The 22,460-nt window shown below is 42.3% G+C and overlaps 1 protein-coding gene across 2 annotated transcripts in view; it reads right to left on the bottom strand.

Annotated features, from left to right (window-relative positions):
• The window catches only part of Sncaip (synuclein alpha interacting protein), a 140,342-nt gene that overhangs the window by 14,078 nt on the left and 103,804 nt on the right, over nucleotides 1-22,460 (bottom strand). For both annotated transcript variants that reach the window (XM_052742185.1, XM_052742184.1), the window contains exons 6-8: nucleotides 15,457-15,570; nucleotides 5,631-5,756; nucleotides 2,091-2,260 (exon numbers count right to left, since the gene is read on the bottom strand). In XM_052742185.1, coding sequence (XP_052598145.1) covers nucleotides 2,091-2,260; nucleotides 5,631-5,756; nucleotides 15,457-15,570 — 410 coding nt within the window. The remainder of the gene's footprint in view (nucleotides 1-2,090; nucleotides 2,261-5,630; nucleotides 5,757-15,456; nucleotides 15,571-22,460) is intronic.

The raw sequence follows: 22,460 nt of genomic DNA, 5'->3' as shown, positions 1-22,460 counted from the left end.
GGATGGTTTTCAAATTCCTCTTCATGAATATGTCTGTTCAACACTGAAGGGAATGGATGCTGCTGCAGCGTTTTTGGAAAGGCACTGAGTAACAAGCTCCTTACATCCCCAAGAGTTTAGGATCGAACCCAGGGCCTCTGCATGTCAGGCAAGTGCTCTACCACTGAGTTATAGTCCCAGCTGCTCTAACTTTCAAAATGTGTTCCTTTTATTCTAACTACTCCCTTATTCAGAAAGCTGTGTAAATACGTAAAGATTTACGTAAGAGTCTGTTCCCTGTGGAGAAATAACTTAATGAGTTAATAGGTTATCGACTAATGTACACCCTTCCTTCAGCTACAGTGAGATCTTGAAGTTCGCCCAGACTCACCTGTCATGGAGAAGTTTTGTTTAACTGACAGAGGATTCTTGGAGGAAATCTTTCATATTTTAGCCTTTAAATTCAGATTAGTTTAGACACTAGCAACATGAGGGGCACATGAGGCTTACATCTCTGAGGCAGAAGAGGGCATTAGGGAGACAAAGGGTTGCCTGAGCTCAAGGAAGGCACAGGGGGCCCAAGGCCACATCACAGTGTTACAAGACCCATATCTACGACCAATTAAGGTCTCTTATCCATCCTGGACCTTTTCTCCCCCAAGTAAGTTGTAAATAGGATACATTTTTTTTTCTTACTAAACTCTTGTAGAGGGCTGGAGAGAAGGCTTAGTGGTTAAAAGCATTGGCTGCTCTTTCAGAGGATCCTGGTTTGATTTCCAGCACCTACATGGTGCCTCATGACTGTCTGCAAATCCAGTTCCAGGAGATCTGAGATGCCATTTTCTGGCCTCTGTGGGCAATAGGCACACACATAGGGCACAGACACACATGCAGGCAAGACATTCATGCATATAACATAAAAACATAACTTTTTCTAAAAAACTAGAGTAGATTCATCACCCACTATACTTTAATATTTTATTATTTTTTATTTTTTCAAGACAGTATTTCTCTGTGTACCTTTGTGCCTTACCTGGAACTCACTCTGTAGTCCAGGCTGGCCTTGAACTCACAGAAATCCACATGCCTCTGCCTCTCGAGTGCTGGGATTAAAGGCGTGCGCCACCACCGCCCGGCTAACTTTACTGTACTGTACTTCATTATAAATATCTAAAGCTATCACTATTAAATGTATAAGAATAGGTATACACATTTTAAAAATAAGATTTTGTTTTTCTTCTAAAATTTAGTTCAATGCTTGAAGGTTTTTGTTCTTCTAATCTGTCATACTTTTTGGAATCCTGATCCCAAATACCAGGAAAACTCCCTCAATATGGCAGTTGTTGTGTGATCTCTAAGATTTCTAAGGGCTGAGGTTGGTTCTTCACATTAACTCTTAATTGTTTCTAGACTCCTACCTGATGAACTTGTATCCCATACCATCTTCCTTAAGTATTTGTTTTGTGGTCATATTCCAGAAAAAAAACAAAACAAAACAACAAAAATGCTACTCTGACACCTGATAGGCAATGTGTCCCAGTTCAGTAATCAATCAAGCAAAGAACTGACTTTAGGAAGTGACGTTTATATTCTGAAAGCCAATTAAAACCCGGCTTCATTTTTCCTCCAATAAATTGACTGCTGCTGGGTATTAAGACACTTCTATCTGTAATTTCCAAAAGACACACTTTCCTTGTTGAGGAACCGAAAGGGGAACCATTCCCAGCCTTTCCCTCTCTCATATTCTTCATGATTTCCTACACTAAGCGGGGAAGGACAGAGAGGATGCTTGTGTGCTACTCCAGCCCTGCTATGACCTGTCCCTGAGGTGACAGGCATGCAGACGAATGCTCCCTCTCCACAAAGACCGTGATTCCCTGTTGGCGATCTTGCTCTGCACTTTGCAGCTTGATACCATTTTGCCTCTTTCGAGCTGGTATGTTAAGCGTGAACATAGGCTGTGAGCATCTAGGATGGAGGAAGAAAAGATGAGAATGCCCAGGTTCCCTTCCTGGCTAGAATGGAGGGGACTCTCCAAAGCCCTTGGCTGAGATCTAAGCATAACAAATACAAGGCAGACTTGGTTCTCTAGGAATCAAGGGGCCACTTACTCCTTTAGCTGCTTCGTCAACTTTACCACTTGTGAGGCCAGGGACATGCAGGTCTCTACTACCACTAGGTACCGGGAGCACAGGGTGTGCCCATGGCGTTCAGCACTCTGGGAGGGCTTCTCCCCAGCGTGGTTCTGCATCGTGACATTTGCTCCATACTCCACCAGGGTCTGCCAGAAAATACAAAAACATTGAATGTATCAGGACTTTTTTTCTTAATTAAACAGATTGTGTGTTTGTGTGTGCATGTGTGTGTCTACAGAGGCCAGAAGAAGGCATCAAACTCCTTAGAGCTGGAGTTATAGATGGTTGTGAGTAGATTGGTGTGGGTACTGGGGACCAAACTTGGGACCTCTGGAAGAAGATCAAATACTCTTAGTGGCTGAACCATCTCTCTAGCCCCAGGACTTCCTTCCAAACATTGGTTTGTTTTTTGTTTTTTGTTTTTGTTTTTTTTTTTAACAGACTATAACAGAATTCAGGGTAGAATTTTTACTCATCATTTCAAAGCCATTATCAGAGTCCATGGTGTTGGGTGGGAAACTCCATTTCAGAGAAAAGCATTGCCAGTGATCCACCCAGCTGATGCTAGAGGCTTCCCTTCGCAGCCAACAACGACAGGACCAAACTGGCATTGGGACTTCCTTCCTGTAGCCTACAGGGGGAGGCCCACCAACCCCTCATCCTCTTTAGGAGACAATGCAATGCGTGTGGCCTTTTGTCATTTTGATGATTGGGGGTTCAAGAGAAAGCATTCTGAAAGTCAGAGGTGCTGTAGGATGTGGAGAGTGGAACTTGTCTGCCTGTTTTTGTTCCCTTTGGGGAACTGGCTTTGGGATAACACTGGCTAGGCTCTTGCCAGGCGTACCTGATCAGGTACGAAATAACTGGGAAGAGATGGTATAGTGGCCAGGGGAAACTGTGAGGTAGCTCACTTGGGCCATGGAAAAGGTACGAACTGAATAGACTTTGTAGCAGAGAGCTTGGTGTGAGCTTGTCCCCTTCCCAAGGGAGAGGGCTCTCTAGAGTAGCGGGCAGCGGGTGCACCATAGTTGGAAGGATGTGTATGGGGTGAAAGAGGTAAAGTTGAAGCCACATCTCTCATGTCAAGTACCGGTGGAGGCACTCCAGAGGATCCCCCAAAGCCTCTGTACCTGGAGGTTGCCATAGAACACAGCACTGAGCAGAGCTAGGTGAAGAGGAGCTGAGGGAAGGACTTGCAAGGAGGCCATGGCCTTTCGCAGCTGAGGAAGAGGACATGTGAGTCTCTTTCTTTATGCCTTCTCTTTGTTTCTGACAGTGCAGCTGGAGTGGGGGTGCGTAGAATCCCACAAGTTGTATTAAAGGCTAGTCCTGCCTCATTGTGAGTCCCTCATCTATTCTCAGAGTGTGGAGGAGAATGGCAAAGTTTGAATCAGACCTAATGTTGAGGTTTAAAACTGCTTTGGAGTAAAATTTCAGAGGCAAAAGCAAGTGGAGACATGATGGCATTTGGCCAAAGTACCATAAATAGAGGAGAGGGGAACTTGACAGGGCGCGGCTGAAATCAATGACCTAAAAACATGAAGATGGCTCCGGATTAATGCTGTGATGTTGTTAGCGTCTGTGAGGAACCTGTCACATAAATATTAATAACTTGCTGCTCCCTCACATATTCTTTGATGACACGCTGATACTGAAAACTTCAGCTTATTTTGGTGGTAATGATTTCCTCCCCACAAACAGTGCTTGTGTTTAATATCATAGACTGCTAGACTCAGAAGTCATTAAAGAGCTTCATTTTCCTCTTAGTTTGTGATTGCTCACCAGGAAAGGCCAGCTTTCCAGAAAGCTACTTCCTCCCCTCTCTCAGGGTGTCACAGAGACCCTGTCAGCAGGGAGCTCCAAGAGACTCAGTATAAACACACACTATTATTCCTGCCCTTGACTCTGACCCCCGCAGTTCACTCTCTGCTCTCCTCCCCCAACCCCTTTCTCAACCCATAAGGCCTCTTACTTGCTCTAGACCCTCATTATTATTATTATTTTTTAATCTCACACACAGTGGATAGACCCTGTCTGGGTTATCCAAGTTTCCACAGTGCCTAGTGCCCAAAACATCCTTTGTGTGAAGTGGGATGACAGATGCCCTCGGAGGACAGACTGTTTCTCTCCACATATTAAAAAGAAAATAATCTAAGATGTAAACAGACATAGTGACATCACCTGGGTTTCTTCAGGCTTCGGTCACTCACTAGCTTGTGAAATGTTTGTTTCAGGATTATCAAGCATCATTTCATGTCATGAAAAGAGCCATCTTTTTTTTTTAAGTCTTCATCCAGCTGTCTGTCTTCCATAGAAAACCAACATCATTCCTTTAATCATTTTGTGTGTGTTGGTAAGAAATTCGGCTTTCTCTCCATTCTACACCTTCTTATCACTCCTCTCCACGTGGGCGTCTTAAATGAGGAGATGCACAATTGCCAACCCCGATGGGATGACATCCAGATCCTCTGAAGTTAACTCTCCAAAGAACGGATGTGTGAGTACAGGTCCTCTAGAGAGCTTTCTGGCATTCCCTGAATTTTTGCTCTTATTCTACTCTTGACTTTTACAGTCATGGCTCCGGCCTACATTCTTGAGTGGTTTTCTGAGCAGCCAGCTCTCACTGCTCAGGGCTCTGTCTAGATGTAGTCCTCCCTTCCCATGGAACCTTTGCCCACCGAGTGCTCACCTTGTGACTCGGCTACAGCTCTCTCCCTTCCCCTGTGACTCTGCTTAGTAATCTTTACCTATCATGGGCACAGAGGACCTGAGATTGTTTGCAAGACATGTTGGGCTACAAGGGTGAGACTACTTGGGGCTGTTGGGTGAAACCTAGGCCAATCAAGGCTGAGCCTGGTTCACTGAAGGCCCAAGAGGATCAATTACTCAGCCTCTCTGACTCTGGGCCCTTGGAATGCATTTGTGAAGCTCAGTCCTAGTACAAAGAAAGGAAACCACAGGGCTTCTACTGTCCAGCTTGCCATCCCTACGGTAGAGTGTTTGGGTGGGAGCTCCACCTCAACCCCTGGCACCCTGGCATCCCTATACCCAAAGAGTCTGGAATGTTTGGAAGGAGTCTGGTGGAAGATCCACCTCAACACCCTTCCCCATCTCTTTTCCTAAACCCGCCCCTTCAAAGCCCGCCAAACACAGCTCCTCCCCCAGAGAGGCTCAAGATGATTCTCACAGGGGACATAAGCAGTATCCCACATCCAAGAAAACAGACTCCTGGTTCTTCAGACCTCTTGGTCTGTCTCCTCTCTGAAGGGCTGGGAATCATCTGGGAACGCTTTACCCATTAAACCTGGGCTTTTCCTGATTGGGTCTGATTCGGTTTGCTGCATCGGCGGAGAGGCCTTCAGGAGGCCTAAGACTTACCATATAGTACAAAAGCTGATTTAGTACAGACATTTTCCTAATGATTAGAGTTCCTTCCTTCCTTCCCTCCACTCCCTCCATTCCCTGTTTTATTTCTCAAGATACCCCTTCCCGACTGGGAAGCAGCAAGCTGTGCACCTGTATGCATCCAAGGTAGCCATGCTGTGAGGCGACGTGAACAGCGCTGTTGCCTTCCTGGTCCATTTCATCCAGTGAGATGCCTTGTTCTTGCATGAACTGAAGAAGCCATAGGAGAATCTTCTCCTGTACACACAAGAGCACTTGATATTAGCGGACTACCACGCAGAGAAGTTGAATATAAAGAAATAGCATTATAACTCACGAGCGGTACATAACATCCAATATTGCTTATCCTATCAAAAGAAGATTCCCATTCAGTATGCACTGAAAAGCTGTGGGTCTCACTGGAATGCAAAAGAGGATCACATAGAGGATATCAAAGGCAGGAAGCTTTGGAAATGTTCATGTTACTTATGCTACAGAAGGGGGAAAAAAAGATTCACAGGAAGTATCTGTCCTCATAGTCACACAGCCACACAGCTCTGAAGTTGGAAACCAAATCCAGGTCTTTTGATTTCAAGTCTCTTAAGGCAACACTTTCAGTTCTGTGAAGCTTCCTGTAGGCTTCAAGCCGATTATCCCAAGGTCTTAGACTACTGATGCAACTCGATTTACTTTTAAATTTATATTCTTAAACCACGGCCCCCTCATCCTGAACATCCTGCCGTCCACAGACTGAACATGAATCAACAGTAAGCTGTCAAATACAAGATAACCTTGCTGAGATAAAGCAGGGACTTCTTGTTTTTGTCTCTGACCAAATGCTGGTGGTATTTTAAAAGTTTCCCCACCCCCTTCATGTTAAAGGGAAGAGTCCAAAGGCACAGAGACTGAGTCGTTCAAAAGCAAAGCCAGAGAGCGAGCTGTAGGGATGCTTCATTGTAATCTGTTTGCAGTTTACCCAGGGAATGTTTTGTGGTATTTTCATGCCATGGCTTTTGGAGAAAGCAAGGAGATGGGATTTCGCTGTTTTAAAATAGAAGAATTAAATATAAAGTTAAAAAAAATCAGAGTGGTAAAAACAACAGCATGAAGCTTAGTGGGGGGAGTGTGACATTTAAAAAGATGATCATGTGTTTGAAATAGCCTTGAACTTCTTTCTTCTTAACCTTTTAAAGGATTTTCTCCCCTCTGGTTATTTGTTCAGACTGGTCATGAACTTTTTTGGATTAAAGTTGCCTTCATCTTCTGAACATGCCAGCTAATCTGCTGAAGGAATGTTGGATCCAAACAGCTAACTCCTTTAATATTTTCCTCTCTGCTGGTGAATAGGGCACTGTCTACAAAGGTATCTGACACATGGGGACAGACAGAATATTTGTGCCACACTCTGTCCAAGTGAGCAAGCTGGAGTAAGACCCCTCAAAAGCAAAATGAGGAAAATGGAAGTGATTCCTACATTCAAGCAAGAATGGACCTGGGAGGCCAGGATGAATGCTAGCTGCAGATGGAGGTAGACCTTGTAGAGTGTCAAAGGAGGTCTTTAAGGGTCCCCAGAAAATGAGGTGAGGCTGAGCCTGGAGACTCAGGTTGAGAACTAGAAATTGGAGAAGGAAATCCTGATAGGCTTAACTCTCTTCTTCAAAGACCAACTTACAGAAAATTGGAGCTGATATTGGGACTAGAATGGATAATGTTTTCATGTGCTCGAGACAATAAAATGGCCTAGTTAACTAGGGGCAAAATATTGGATTTCATCCCAGCACTCGGGAGGCAGAGCCAGGCGGATCTCTGTGAGTTCGAGGCCAGCCTGGGCTACCAAGTGAGTCCCAGGAAAGGCGCAAAGCTACACAGAGAAACCCTGTCTCGAAAAACCAAAAAAAAAAAAAAAAAAAAAAATATTGGATTTCTTTTACTTGGAAACAGGTTACTATGCTATTCAACTTAGTTTGTTTTGTTTTTTTTTTTTTTTAATTTCAGTGAGGAGACTAGAGAGATGACTCAGGGTGACTACTGCTTTGGCAGACCCAAGTTCTGTTCCTAACACCCACACTGACTGGCCCGTATCTCTACCTCCAGGAGATCTGACACCTTCTTCTTCTTTCCCTGGGCTTCTGAGTTCACATTCACATACCTCCAATAAACACACATAAAATAAATCTTTAAAACTTCTCAGTGGATTGGGGCTTGGGAGGCAGAGGCAAGTGGATCACTATGAGTTTAAGGCCAGCCTGGTCTACAGAGTAAGCCAGGGGATACATAGAGAGACTCTGTCTCCAAAATCAAAATAGAAATAAAAAACCAAAAGCAACAGCAAAAACAGAAGCCAAGTCTCAATGAGTCGTATCAGGATTAAAGATATTACCAACTGACATGCAGTCAATGGCTGAGACTTGAGGAAGCTCCAGGAGAGAAGGCTGCTGTGTCTCTACAGATGAGAAAGACAGCCCCACCCAACACAGAATAGAACCTCTTCAATAGGTCATTTTTCAAGCTTGGGGTGACTTGATTTGTTCCATGATAATAAACCATGGACTCTTAAAACTGCATATTGGAAGAGATTTTGGGGAAATCATCCAACTCAACCTTGTTTTATAAATCAGAAAACTGTAACTGTCTTAGAGCTACTGTTGCTGAGATGAAACACCATGACCAAATACAAGTTGGGGAGGAAAGGGTCTATTTGGTTTACACTTCCATATCATAGTTATTACTGAGGAAATCAGGGTAGGAAGCCAGTACAGTAGCTGATGCAGAGGCCACAGAGGAGTGCTGCTTACTGGCTTGCTCAGTCTGCTTTTTTATAGAACCCAGGACCATCAGCCCAGGATGGCCCCATCCACAATGGACTGGGCCCTCTCCCATCAATCTCTAATTAAGAAAATGCCCTACAGCTGGATATTATGGAGGCATTTTCTCAATTGAGGTTCTCTTCTCTCAGATGACTTTAGCTTGTGTCAAGTTGACATAAAACTAGCCCAGGACAGTGAGAAATGTCGTCTGATTTCTACTAGCTTCCTTTGGCAAGTAAAGTTCAAGAGAACTCAAGATATTTGAAATGTCCTATTTGGAAAATGTCTTATGCAAATTTTCATATTTTTCAGACCCAACTGAATGTTCTAGTAGGTGTGTCTATTCCACCTGTCCAGATACACGCTTTACTAAAATCACAGTGTTTTGACTTTTAGGAATGGGATTGTCGGCAATAGAATACTACATTTTTCCTTAAGTCTAAGAATTATCCTAGAAATGCAGAAATGTGGAGAAAAATCTAGGGCCTTCAGCAAGGGGCCAGGTAACCTATGAGAACAAGACACACGAGGGCTCTGTGAGAAAAGAAAGTTGCCCTGGCTCCTGAGTGCTCTGAGCCAGTATCAGATGAACTGTTACAATAACTACCCATCTTTTCTCGTCGTGACTGTTGGAGACCTTACCTAAGACTCAAACAAGGCAGAAACACTTCTTACTGACTCAGAACAACGTTTTGCCTGGCAACTCAAATTCTGTTTTGTATTTTCTGTAGTACAGTTCTTTCATATGAAACTAGATAAAAGACCACGAGAATGGAACAAGAAGTGTAGAGGAAGATCACGTGACATGAGAGTGGAAAGGAGGGTACTGGGGTATGTTGGCTTAAGGGGTGTGGGGGAGAAGAGGTGGGAAAAGAAGCAACCAATGTAAATTCTGTTTGAAAAAGGCACCATAATGAAACCTAATTGTTAAAAGTTAATACAAACTAAAAAAATATATACAATGTTAAGAAGAAAAAACGATTGGTCTATTTACTCATATCTTACAAAGAAATAAAAGTCTTTCCTGTCATGCCATTTGGATGGGTACTACTCAGGGGGACTGCATAAATGGTCTTCTGATTAAATGCATTTAGGATTTCAGGATGGATGGCTAGTTTTCCCTTAAGATCTTTAATACTCATTATGAGAAAAATTGGGCTGATTCGGGGGCACGTACAGATGCCGAGTCCTAGAATGAAATGAGGACTTACTTGACAAGTACCTTCAAACATAAGCAGGAGAGAATGACCACTTATCCAGCTAAGAAGGTCCTCATTGATGCAAACATGCACGAGATACATACTTAATGATGCCCAGTCTTTAATGCATTCAGATACTCCTCATCTGAGTGTGCATGCACACGTGCATGTGTGTATGTGTATATGTGCGTGTGTTCTTCTCCATTGCAGGAATGCAATGTCAGATTTTCATTTTTGGTAAATATTGCTTTCGGAGAACATTCTAAGCAGTTACGTGGATAGAGAAGTTTGTCTCTACTGTTTCTATTTTGAGGAATAATTCTCCAATACAAAGTCCATCCATCCATCCATCCATCCATCCATCCATCCATCCATCCATTCATCAATCCACTCACCCAATCCATGTATCTATTCAGCTTACATCTATAGACCGAGAACTTCTCTCATACACTGATTTCCTCTTCTGAGGATTTTCTGGCCTTTGGATAACCTGTTTTAACATTGCAACTTAAGTGTTCCCAAAGGCAATGCAAGCTCCTTAAAGAGGCAATTAATACATGCAATTTATAAGATTTGCTGAACAAAGTCTAATAAAAGTTTAATTGAAGTATATGTCACAGTTTTATTGCTGGTATCAATAAAATCCCTACAGTTTGTGGTACAACCAGAAGGAGTCAGCTTTGTCTGCAACGATAGGTCATCAAACCTAATGCAACATCAGAGATTCACCCCATTTATCAAGATATTAAAATGTGAAAAGAAGTGGTCATCAATACTTGTACATCATTTATTGTAAGGTAAATGTAGGATACAGAGATGGTAAGATGTGGGGAATAAAGATGCAAATAAGCATTAAGTAATCAAGGCCAAAATAATTCCTCGGTAAGTTTGTCTTATGCTTTACTTAAAGTAAAATGAGTAAATAAACTACACCAATAGCAATAACATCAACACACTGGAAGATTTTCCATAGTAGCCAACATTTAGTGCATTGGGCTGGGCAGTGTGCTGGTCCTCATTAAGTCCTCAGAACAGCCAAGAGGGAAGTTCTCTTGGCATGTCATACACATAAAAACACAAAGGCACAGGACCCCCTCTCTCTTTTCTCCTCTTTTCTTGTTTTGGATTCCTTTTTTCCCCCTTCTTCTTTCTACATGCATGCATGCAAAGCCACCAAGCAAGGACTTGGTACGATTAAGACCCACTGAGCACTGGGGCTCAGTTATCTTTGTGACTCTGTTTTCCATCTTTCAGGCTCCAGTTCCCACAACTGCTCATTTCTCCAACAGTTCTGGTTCTCACAGGCGTGCTCCTACAGAGCCCTCAGGCTCAGAGCAAACCCTGGTTAGCTGTCAGTCTGCAGGCCATGGAGCTCTGGGTTAGTTACCTGTTCAAGATCAGTACTTGGAGTGTAGATTGATGTTTGTGCTAGTCAGGTTTTCCTGCCAGCAGTGGTGGTAGAAAGCACATCTGTAATCCCAGGTTTGGGGGAGGCTAAAATGTAAGGATCCCAAGTTCTCTGCTAGCCCATGCTACATAGCAAGATTATCAGAGAACCAAAGCAAAACAGAACGTAAACAAAACACAGAAAGATTTCTCTACTTTTCTTTCCTCTCCAACAACAGCACTTTCAGATTGATTACTTATTTCTGCCCCATTACTGTGAAACAATAGTCAAAGAAGCAATGAAGTCCAGGAAAGAACTCTTCCCTGGTTCAAATGAACCACAGGACAGCAACAGAGCACGTAAAAGCATGCCCGTCATCATCATGCCCTGCGCTGCCTATGACCATGCCCAGGAATCGATGAGCCTTTTCTTACTTCAAAAAGAGTCCTTAAAAATACCAGACTTGGTCAGGACCAAAATTTAAAATGAAGACTAGGCACAGTAGCCAGCGGTATGAAGGTAAGGTGTTTTTGTAGAATGCTTTGACTAAATGTCCCAAGAAAGACTCGAAAGAACCAAAGGAATCACAAATTCAGTGTTGCACATCACACAGCCCCCTAACCAAGCATCAGGGGTGACACTTCCACAGCAGCTGCAGGCAGAATTTCTGCTGGGAAGACCTGGATACAACCTGTATCTTCATGTTTAAATAAAACGCCCAAGCCACACAGACGATGGCTCTGAATCAACACAGTTCTGTCTCAATTGTTTCGTCTACAGCTTTCCTATTGGGGAGGCAGACCAGCCTATGCCAGGACACCCCAGGCCTGATCCTCCTGTCCCCACAAGGCTTTCACCTTCATGCTCCTTGTAGCTAGTTCTGCTAGGGATAGCCAGGCAGTAAAATAATTGTACCCTCTGAGACTTCAAGTGTCAGGACGAGGAAAATCAATTTCTATCATCCAAAGATCTCTCACTCCAGGAGTCCACTAAAACTGCTGGCTACCCTACGGTACTGGGGTCTTTAAAGGTAATTTTTACAAGAAAAAGGACACAAATTGGGAGTCAACTGGAGGCTGTTCTTTACAGATCTATAGGAGGGTAGAGAGCAAGTAGAGGAAGCGGAGAGTAATTTTCTTTGGTCGGTCTAATCCGTTCCAAACGTATTTACTGAGGAAACAAAACTCAGAACACATTCTAGTGCCTGCCTGGCAGAGAAAGGCTTGCATGCGCTGAATCCATTAGAAACTGCTCAATAACAATCTTCCTTGTGGAAATATTAGCCTTGTCATGGTTCCAAGTTCAGCTGCTCTGCAGGTTACCTGTTATGTAAGTGGCTGTGGGGGATGAAGGACGACCCTGGACAGAATTGGAGGATCGAATGGGCTTCTATATTCTCCATGGGGGTAGACTGCTCTCTGAAGGATGGCCTCCCCCAAATCTGCATTTTATGTGACAAAAACGCATCTCACCCGAGGACAACCTCAGGATGAATACCAGCATGAAGCTAAGTTTGACAAGTCTCTTCAGATAGGTCACCAGATTCTGCATTTTCCTAGACTTCAGCTCTGTAAGTGGCAGCTCACACAGCTTAAGAATTCTGAGAACCATGCTATGAGATGTGAATGAAGAAGCCGGCATCCAACTGACATTTCCTTGAAGGATGCTGCCGCCCAGGTTTTGCCCAGAGCCTCAGAACAGGCCTGCTAGCCCCTTCCTCCTTTCCTGGAGTCAGCTGCAACCTTTCCACAAATACCCCGAAGGCCCAATTAGGCTTTGAATGAGCCAATGAAATTAGAGATGTAAAGCCATCCATCTCGTAGTTTAATAAATTTGCTCGATACCCAAAGTGACTTATGGAGACTAGCAGTGGTCAAAGGCTTGAGAAAAATTAAAAAACCTCTATTCTCCTTTCCAGTAAAAGTACAATAACAACACATTCTTAGCGAATGTGTAATAATTGTCATTGGTTATATTTATGACAGAGTGTTGGACTGGGAAGCACAATGCAAAAAAAAAGATGTAATTCTAATATTTTAAAGACAGTGACTTACTCAAACTTTTAATGTTCTTCCTATTTCCCCCTCCTTTTACAATTCCATGCATTTATACAGTTGCTCACTTCAATGGCCTGTGTGAGATACTCCAACCATTACAAGGTATTGTTAAGTCAAATCGTAGAAAGTCACCTTCTGCTCTATCAATGACATTGTATTAATCTGTACAAACCATCTGTACAGAGATGGACAAAAAACTCTGAAGACAATAGGACCTGAGTGGAAATCTAGTCTTCACTCTCAACAGCCGTGAGATAATGTAAGCCATTTACTTAACCTTCCTTCTTCAGTTTCTTTTTCTATGGAAGAAACTAGCTCTTACAGATAGCTTACATTAAAATCCAGTGGCATGGAGCTGGGCACACAAAGGAAACATGTGTGCATACGTGTGTATGCGTGTGTGTCAGTACATGTGCTTTATCTTTCTCTTATTTATCTTGGTTTATATATGTATTGTATCAATTGAAGATGCTTTGGCACAGAATAAGCTTTCAGCTAGCATTACTGCTAAAGAAAGGCCAACCCAGGCATGAGGGCGCACACTTCGAATCCCAGCCCTTGAAAGGCAGAGGCAGGAAGGTCAGTGAGTCTGGCCTGTAGTGAGTTCCAGGACAGTCTAGACTGCACAGAGAGACCCTATCTCCAAAAGCAAACAAATGCACAGAAAGGGAAGAAAGACTGTGGTAATATTTTCTAGCCTTTTGAAAAATGTGATTAGCATGCCGAAGAAATAAGCCCAGTCTCTTATTGGCAACACCACAATTCACTGCTCCTGGGAAAATCTACGAAACCAAAGGGTGTGTGTGTGTGTGTGGCGGGGGACTTAGAGGGTTAGATACATAAGAAACAATTTTCTCTGCCACAAATTGATTAAATCTATTCTGATACTATACTGGCTTCCTTATTCTTTTTAAGCTTGAGATTGGTATTTTGTGGTTTCCGAGTTTTTAAAAGATAATTTATAACCATCACCCTTGATGGGAGGCAGAGACAAGATCTGTGGGATCAGCTAATAATGCTGAGATTGTTCTAATGTAGAAATTAATTTTTTGAGTTCATTGTCGGTATGTGTGTGCATGCACTTGTGGGCCAGAAGATAACTTTCTGGAGTCAGTCCTCTCCTCACCTATACGTAGGCTCTGGGGACTGAACCAGGTCATCAGGCTTTTGCAGTGAGCATCTCACAGGCCCCATGGAGAAATTAGTTCTAAGGGGCTTTTAGTTAACACACCTGCTCATCTTTTTGTTCCAATGAGGCATCCTTGGTTTCCAAGTCCTTATAAAGACTTGGTTTTTGCTTTGTGCTATATAAATTATTACCATTTTGCTTTTTGATAAATGTTAAAAATATTCAATAGAAATTACCAACCAACAAAATAAACAAACAAACAAAAACCCCATGATAAATGAAGACATCATGGGAATAGGGAGAAACAGAGTGCTAGGGAGGTTCCCAGGAATCCACAAGGATGACCCCACCTTAGACTACTGGCAATAGTTGAGAGGGTGCCTGAACTAGCCTATCCTGGTGATCAGATGGCTGAATACCCTGACTGTCATCATAGAGCCCTCATTCAGTGACTGATGGAAGCAGATGCAGAGATCCACAGCCAGGCACCAGACCGAGCTCCAGGAGTCCAATCGATGGGAGAGAGGAAGGATTCTATGAGCAAGGGATATTGAGATCATGATGGGAAAACATACAGAGATGACTAGCCAAACTAGTAGAAATGCATGAACTGTGGACCAATAGCTGAGGAGCCCCCACGGCACTGGACTAGACCCTCTGGATAGGCGAGACAGTTGTTTAGCTTGAACTGTTTAGGGGGCCCCCAGGCAGTGGGATTGGGACCCATCCCTGGTGCATGAGCTGGCTTTTTGGAGCCTATTGCCTATGGTGGGACACTTTGCACATCCTTGGTGTGCAGGGAGGAGGGGCTTGGACCTGCCTCAACTGAATGTACCAGGCTCCGCTGACTCCCCATGGGAGACCTTGCCTCAGAGTAGGTGGGAATGGGGGCTGGGTTGGGGGGGAAGGATGGGGGACGGGAGGAGGGAGGAGAGGGGGATCTGTGGTTGGTATGTAAAATGAATAGAAAAATCTCTTAATAAAAAAAAAATCTTAAAGCCACTGGGAGAAAAAAAAGTCAGTTGTAGTTCCACTCTGCCCCAAAATGACTGGAGCTATGGTAGGCTGTATTTTTTCTAGTTTTACTTTCTGTTTCTTTCTCCACAAAATTTAAAGTTGGTACTAAAGTACAGTGGAAGTTTTATATCATATATTTTATTAACATATAATTAACACTTCCCCATATGAATATAGCTTCACTAGTCATCCAAAATCTTGCCTTGAGATATCTAGGTTGTTTAAAACATTCCTTCATTACAATAAATATCATTGTTCATAAAATCTTCGGATTTATTTATGACATCATGTTTGGATTTTGATGATCTAATAAGAAAAAATAAGTACACACATGTAAGAGAAGATATTCAAAGACTCCATACCTGCCCATAGCAACCTGCATAATGAATAAGGCTCGGGAAATCCTTGGAACAACTCAGTTCTGCAATGGCTTCTGTCTCACTCACCATCCAGCGTACACACTCCAACTGACCATTCTAGATTTTAAGAAGACAAAGAGAAAGAAATTCAAGATTACTAAGGTTTAGCAAATATCACAAAGACTGTAATTTACCATGGGAAGACAGATGAATTTTGGCTTTTGTATTAGGCTTGTATTTACTTGAAATATAAACATAAGACCTGTTACATTCATAGCTCTACACCAGTGGGAGAATTTCCACTCGCAGATGTCTTTGTGATTCTAATCGGTTAGTTTAAAATCATTCTGTTGAGCTTGGTGGTGGAGTATCCACCTAGCGTCTGCAAGTTTGATTCCAAGCACCATAAATGAATGAATGGATGAAATTACTCTATCGCAGCATAACTTACATACCATAAAATATAATAGTATAAAGTTCGATTATTTTTGAGTACATATGAACATATATATTCAATGTATAATTTGTTTGGAATATATATGTATATATATATATATATGTACTCAAAAATAATCAAACTTTATACCATGTCTCCAATCAAATTAACAGTACTGTCAGCAGTCCAAAGTTTCTGGCATCCCATGGCTTTCATGCTTCTTATTTTGCCTGAGCAAAATCAGCTCAGACAAGATGAGCGTGTTGCTCTTTGTATCTGACTTTTTTCATTTACTACAACACTCAGAGTCAGCCAAGCTACTACAAATGTTTTTAAATTTTGAAATTAAAATATATCTTTTTGGAAATATACTTTTATTTCTCTAAAATTACAATGTCTATCTGTCTTCCTTCCTTCCTCTCTTCCTTCCTTCCCTCCTTCCTTCCTTCCTTCTTCCCTTCCTTTCTTTCTTTTTTCTTTTTGGACAACGTCTCTATTTAGTCCTGGTTATCCTGGATTTCACTATGTAGACCAGAGTGGCCTCAAACTCACAGAGATCCACCACCTCCCAAATTCTTGGGTTAAAGGCACAAACCACCATGCCCAACTCTAGAATTTCTAAGAGTATGGTTGGTGTATATTTGATCTTTTGAAAAGCTGTCAAACTGGTTTCCAAAGTGGTAAATTACTTCATATTACCACGAACATCAGGAGAACATGCCAGTTGGTCCACATCCAGGCTAACACATAATATTACCAGCAATCAGTACCTATCACCTAGAATTTATTTTATTCAGAGTGTTTTGTCTGCATGCATGTCTGTGAACTATATGCAAGCCTGTTGTTCCAGGAGGCCAGAAGAGGGCATCAGATCCTCTGGAACTGAAGTTACAGCTACAGACAGTCATGAGCTGTTGTGTGGGGGCTGGAAATCAAACCCTGGTTCTCTGGAAGAGCAGCCAGTGCTCTTAATCTCTGAGCCATCTCTCCAGGCCTCCTCCCTTATAGTTTATAAGATAGATCAATGATTTTTCAAATAAAACACTACCATGTTTTTACGAAAAATTGACACATTTATATTTGAAATAACATTTTTCATGAAGTAACCAGGTTAAACATTTTAATTAGCAGAGCAATCAAAAGTTCAAAAGGTGACAACGTTCTTACGAAGGAATCATTTTTTATTTATAAGTGATAGAATGATGCTACAAAGTCTGAAACAGCTACAAGCTGTACATTTTTAGGGAACTGAAAATTCTCCCTAGTTAGGATGAAGGAGGGCAGCGCAGTGGGAGGAGGCAAAACAAACCACCCTGGGTTTTCTAAAGCCTTTTGTTTAGTCAAATATGACTCTCATGTCTTTGGGTTCAAGAGTCTTTCTCATCTATAGTCATTACTGAGTTTCCACTCTCAGCACCGTGAGAGTTTCAGGACATAAACAAGGCATGGACATAGTTAAAAGGCCGTCCACGCATCTTGGGAAGTTCTCTTCATAGAAAATTGAAGTGGAGAGTCCTGTGATTAACTCCCAGACAGACTCTGAGATGGATGGAAGCCCTCGCTCCACCAGGTAGCCACAGTTGTTGGTCTCTGGGCTGTGTGTGCATCCATCTCCTGTGTGCACCAGAGACTGTGACAGGGCAGCAAAGATGGAATGAGGCGCCGCACAGCCTTAACCACCACAACGCCCACTACGTGCTGCTCGCTCGGATTTTCTTAGAGACTCTGATAAGACAAGTGAGGCCATTCATTGCCTTTCTAGTTTGGTACTGTGGGGTGTGAGCACAGACAGGGTCTTGTGGAGCCAGGGAGGGGCAAATGAGCTAACAGGGTCTTTTTCTCTTTAGAATCTTAACCTGTCAAGATGAAAATGTCTATTCCTAGAGAAAGACAGGAGAGGCAAGCTCTCCTTTCATTTCTATTTGAGTTTTGTTTGTTTGTTTGTTTGTTTTCGAGACAGGGTTTCTCTGTGTAGCTTTGCACCTTTCCCGGAACTCACTCTGTAGCCCAGGCTGGCCTTGAACTCACAGAGATCTGCCTGGCTCTGCCTCCTGAGTGCTGGGATTAAAGGCGTGTGCCACCACCGCCCAGACTCATTTCTATTTGAATAACAGGATTCCAAGTCAAGAATTCCCAGCTACACACACACACACACACACACACACACACACACACACACACACACACATACACTCACCCACTCTGACTCTCACACACTCTCTCATACACACACATACTGACTCACACACACACTGACTCACACTCTCTCACAGACACACACACACTGACTCTCACACACACTCTTACACACACGCACTCACAGACACATGCACACTCTCTTGCCCACACATGCACACACAGACATATACACGCTCACACTCACAAACACACATGCTCTTCCATCCTGGGAGGTACAGGGATGTGCCGCACGACTGTGCATAGTATGAAGGTCCCATAAAAATCATAATTACACTCAGTAACAAAACAGCTGTGCTACTGGTTTCTCTGTTTACTATACGAGGCTGCTTGTCATTCTTTTAGCCTGTACTCCTGCTTATGACAAAGAGTTTACTGTAAAACAGGATGCTATGTTATGCCAGCGGTACCCACATGCGTTTCATGTTTACCACCTCTTAACTGCATTAAGGCCACAGTGCAGACATATACCATGTTTATGTAAATATTCTCTGTGGTGTTTGTACAAGGACAAAATCGTGGAAAAATGCATCTCAGAATGTGTCTTCATCACTAAGCCTTTCTTGGTATGACCAGGTAATGTGGTCCTTGCTGCCCTGGTGCTGGTCTCTTTGAGTGGCCGTCTGGTATCCTGGCTGCTGGCTGGGTTGGGGTAATGCACATTAGCAGCAGGAGCCCAGGATAAGAGAGATAGTTTGAGGTTCCTTCTGTTCTTGGCTCTTGGGCGGTGGTGCTGCCACCGGCCAGCCCACGCCTTCCACTAGTCATACAAGGAGCAAGACAGTTTGTATAATTACTATTTACACAGAACGCAGAAATGGGAGGCCATGCCTCTAGTTCTAGTACATAGAGACCCCTCCTCGCCTCTTTCTCTCTTTCGGGTTAGTCTAACTAAATTAAAGGGTTTTTCCCCTTACCTTTTCATAAAACCAAGTTTAGCTTCGTTGATTTGCTCTGCTGTTGTTATATTCCCCATAGAACTTATCTCTGCTTTACGCCCTGCCATTTTCTTTCTTTTGTTTGCTTTGGATTTGGTTTGTCCAGCTCCTAAGGTGTCTATCTGGATCTTCCCTCCCTGCCCCACCTCCTTTACATGCCTCCCTCCAAGCACAGCTGTAGACGCTTCCTGTGAAGACAGTGGTTTGCTGATTTCTCTTTCTCATTTGTCTGCGGTCGTTTTCGATTTCCTTTGACCTTTTTCTTTTGTCCTACTGACTGTCTCAGGGTGGACTAATTTTGCATGCTTGTGACTATCCCACGTTTCCTTCTGTTGTTAGTTTCTAATTGCATTTTATTAAGAATGAAGTATGAAAGCATGTATCTTCACAATTGATTGGATTTTGTTACATAATCCGATATAGGCTGTATCCTAGAAAATGTTTTTTGTGCACTTGACAAGTGGGTTTATTCCAGTGTTGTGAGAGACAGTTCTTGCAGATGAATTTTAGGTCTGGTGAATCAAGGGGGTAGCATTTAAACCATAAAATCATCAAAGAACAGAAGGAAATATTATTTCACTTCCCTGAGTTTGAAACCAAAATAACTTGCCTTAAATGCAAGTAGCAAGAATACAAACCAATAAAAAACGTTTTTAAATTCCAGCAGGATACTTTTGCCTGCCCAAGTCTCTGGGCTTAGAGTTATTTGAGTGTTTAAAAAAAAAAAGAATGTCTGTAAGGGTGTGTTTGATGTCATGTTATCAAAAAAAAAAAAAAAAAAAGAATATCTGTAAGGGTATGTATGACATCATGTTATCACCAGATCAACACTTTGCCTTTGGGTCTAATCAGAATGACCTAAGCAGAAGTTAACAAAACAAAAAAGGAATAAGGTTTATTTCATTCTGAGTTTGTTCAAGTCCTAAAATAATTCCTTCTGCCAACTCTTTTACAAAACAGGCTGCTTTAGAAATCAGGCCTTTTAGATCTCTTTCTTCCCAGTGACTTTGCTTAACCACTTCCAAAGGGCACAGACTCTCAAAGCAGCTACTCTTGAGTCTCCTGGAAAACACTCAATAAAGTCTGCAATGTAATGTAAGGAGCATAGTTATTTATTATGTCCTGTTTAAGGAGTCTGAGAATCAGGAAACGATGTTCTTCAATTTGTCTCTGGATGCTTTCTGTCAGCTGAGGCACACCATGAGAGAAACGTGGGCCACTTGTACCAAGTGTGTTCATCTTTAATGATGAGCAGCAGGGCTCTCAGCACTGTTTGATTTTATTTTTTTAACATTTACTTTATTTGCGTATATGTTTTGTATGTGCACATGCACACTGATGCCCTTTAAGGACAGAAGAGGGCATCAGATCCACTGGGGGTACAGATAGATCCCCTGGAGCTGGAGTTGTAGTGAGCTATGAGTTACCAAGTGGGTGATGGGAACCCAACTCTGGTCCTTTGCAAAAGTAGCAAGTGCTTATAACCACCAAGCACCTCTCCAGCTCCCTCTTAGAACTGTTTAATGGGGTGAAACACATCAGTTGCGGCATGTGTTCAAAACAAGGTCTAAAACAGGAGACTGGCGGCTTCTTAAGACTCCCAGTTTCACCAGTGTCAATCAAAGCACACAGATGAACTGCAGGTAGCAGGTCATGTCTGTGAAGGGAGAGGTACTTGTATGAAATGCTCGGACTTACTGCTCTTTGTCAGGATAATTGGGATGAAACAGAAAGAATACTTTCTCAAATCATTCAGAAGCCCAAGTCCCTACATCTGAAAGAACTTTTTAGCCTTGTGGGTGTTAGATGTGTGTGTGCGCGCGCGCGCGCGCGCGCGTGTGTGTGTGTGTGTGTGTGTGTGTGTGTGTGTGTGTGTGTGTGTTTCCTTCAAATTAAAGTGGAAATTGCTGTGTAAGCCTGCAGACCTATTGGTGATAGCTGTACTGTGGTGGCTGATGTTTAGGGATAAATCAACAGCTCCTGTGTAGATGGTATAGAAACTATTCACATCGAGGGTTGGCTTAATGATGACTAAGTTGCTCGTGAACCTTCATGCTCTAAAATTTTTAATCTATCCAAACAAGCAGTAAAGGCATATAAGTTAAAAGACAGGCTTTCATTCAATTAAATAACAAGGGAATATTCAATCACCTACCATTAGTTAGGAAAACTAATGAGAACTGTATTTCATAAACACTAAACCATTCCATAAATATGGCGGATGCCAACCTTCATCAGCATTATAAGGATGTTTATCATTGACATTTGCCCATGGATGACCACACTCTACCCATTCATCTCTGTGGACTCTGTCACAGGGTTAGATGATGACTTAACTGTCTGACACTGTTATCAACCGGTAACCAAGGTACCTGATTCATTCACTAGCTGTATTAGCTCCTTAGGAATAGGTACTATGTCTTATTCAAATTTTTACCTTCAGTGCCTAATAACACAGTACCTGTTGACTCCGGTACAAACTGAACTCAACTCTACTGAGAAGAGTTTCTTTTTTTCTTTAAATTTGGTTTCTCTTTTCTTCACATTGACTGCAATAAACTCAGTTCTGAGCTGGTATGACATCATTCACATTCAGAGAAAAACACATTCCCTGGCATCATAGATTTCTTTATAACAAAATATTTACTATGCAAATTTTGAAGTCATACTTTACCAGGGAGCAAAACGAAATAAAACAACATTTTTTAACATATAAACTTTACTGACCAATAAATGCATTAATGTTAAAAAAACAGCCTTACATATAGGATATATTAGGATAGGATAGAAACTTATTATTTTAAAAATAAAATGTGTTCCTTAGTAAGTTCATAAGTAGGTTTCTTTAGCTAGCCAGTTCTCCTATTCAACACCTATGCAATTCCATTTATTGGGCAGTGGTGGCACACGCCTTTAATCCCAGCACTCGGGAGGCAGAGGCAGGCAGATCTCTGTGAGTTCGAGGCCAACCTGGTCTACAGAGTGAGTTCCAGGAAAGGCACAAAACTACACAGAGAAACCCTGTCTCAAAAAACCAAAAAAAAAAAAAAAAAAAATGATGTTATCTGGCTTTTAGGAGATTCAACTATTACGTAAAGCAGTCTGTATGCAGAAGTACAAGATGTATTCTATTTCTCTGAACTTCACTTCTGGATTCTTAATAAGTATGACTGAGTTCCACATTTAGCTGCCAAAGAGCCTAACAGTCATTTTAGTGTAATAGCGAACCTTCTTGTGACTTGGTCTATCTGAGATGCTCTTACCACAGTGTTAAAAAGTCCCTATTTTCTTGTGTTACGGTCCAGGTTCTAACTCCACCCCAGTTGGCATTAATTTGTGTACACTTTGACAAATAGGCACAGTGTGCTATTTCGGAGAGCTAAATACAGAATCCTCAGTGATGCTGTAAACAGTTTTGATGCTGATGACATTGAAAC

Source organism: Peromyscus californicus, unplaced genomic scaffold (genome assembly GCF_007827085.1).
Source record: "Peromyscus californicus insignis strain IS unplaced genomic scaffold, ASM782708v3 Scaffold_17__1_contigs__length_78620276, whole genome shotgun sequence".
NCBI lineage: Eukaryota > Metazoa > Chordata > Mammalia > Rodentia > Cricetidae > Peromyscus > Peromyscus californicus.
The sequence above is the reverse complement of the archived record's forward strand: the minus strand, read 5'-3'. Positions and strand labels throughout refer to the sequence as shown.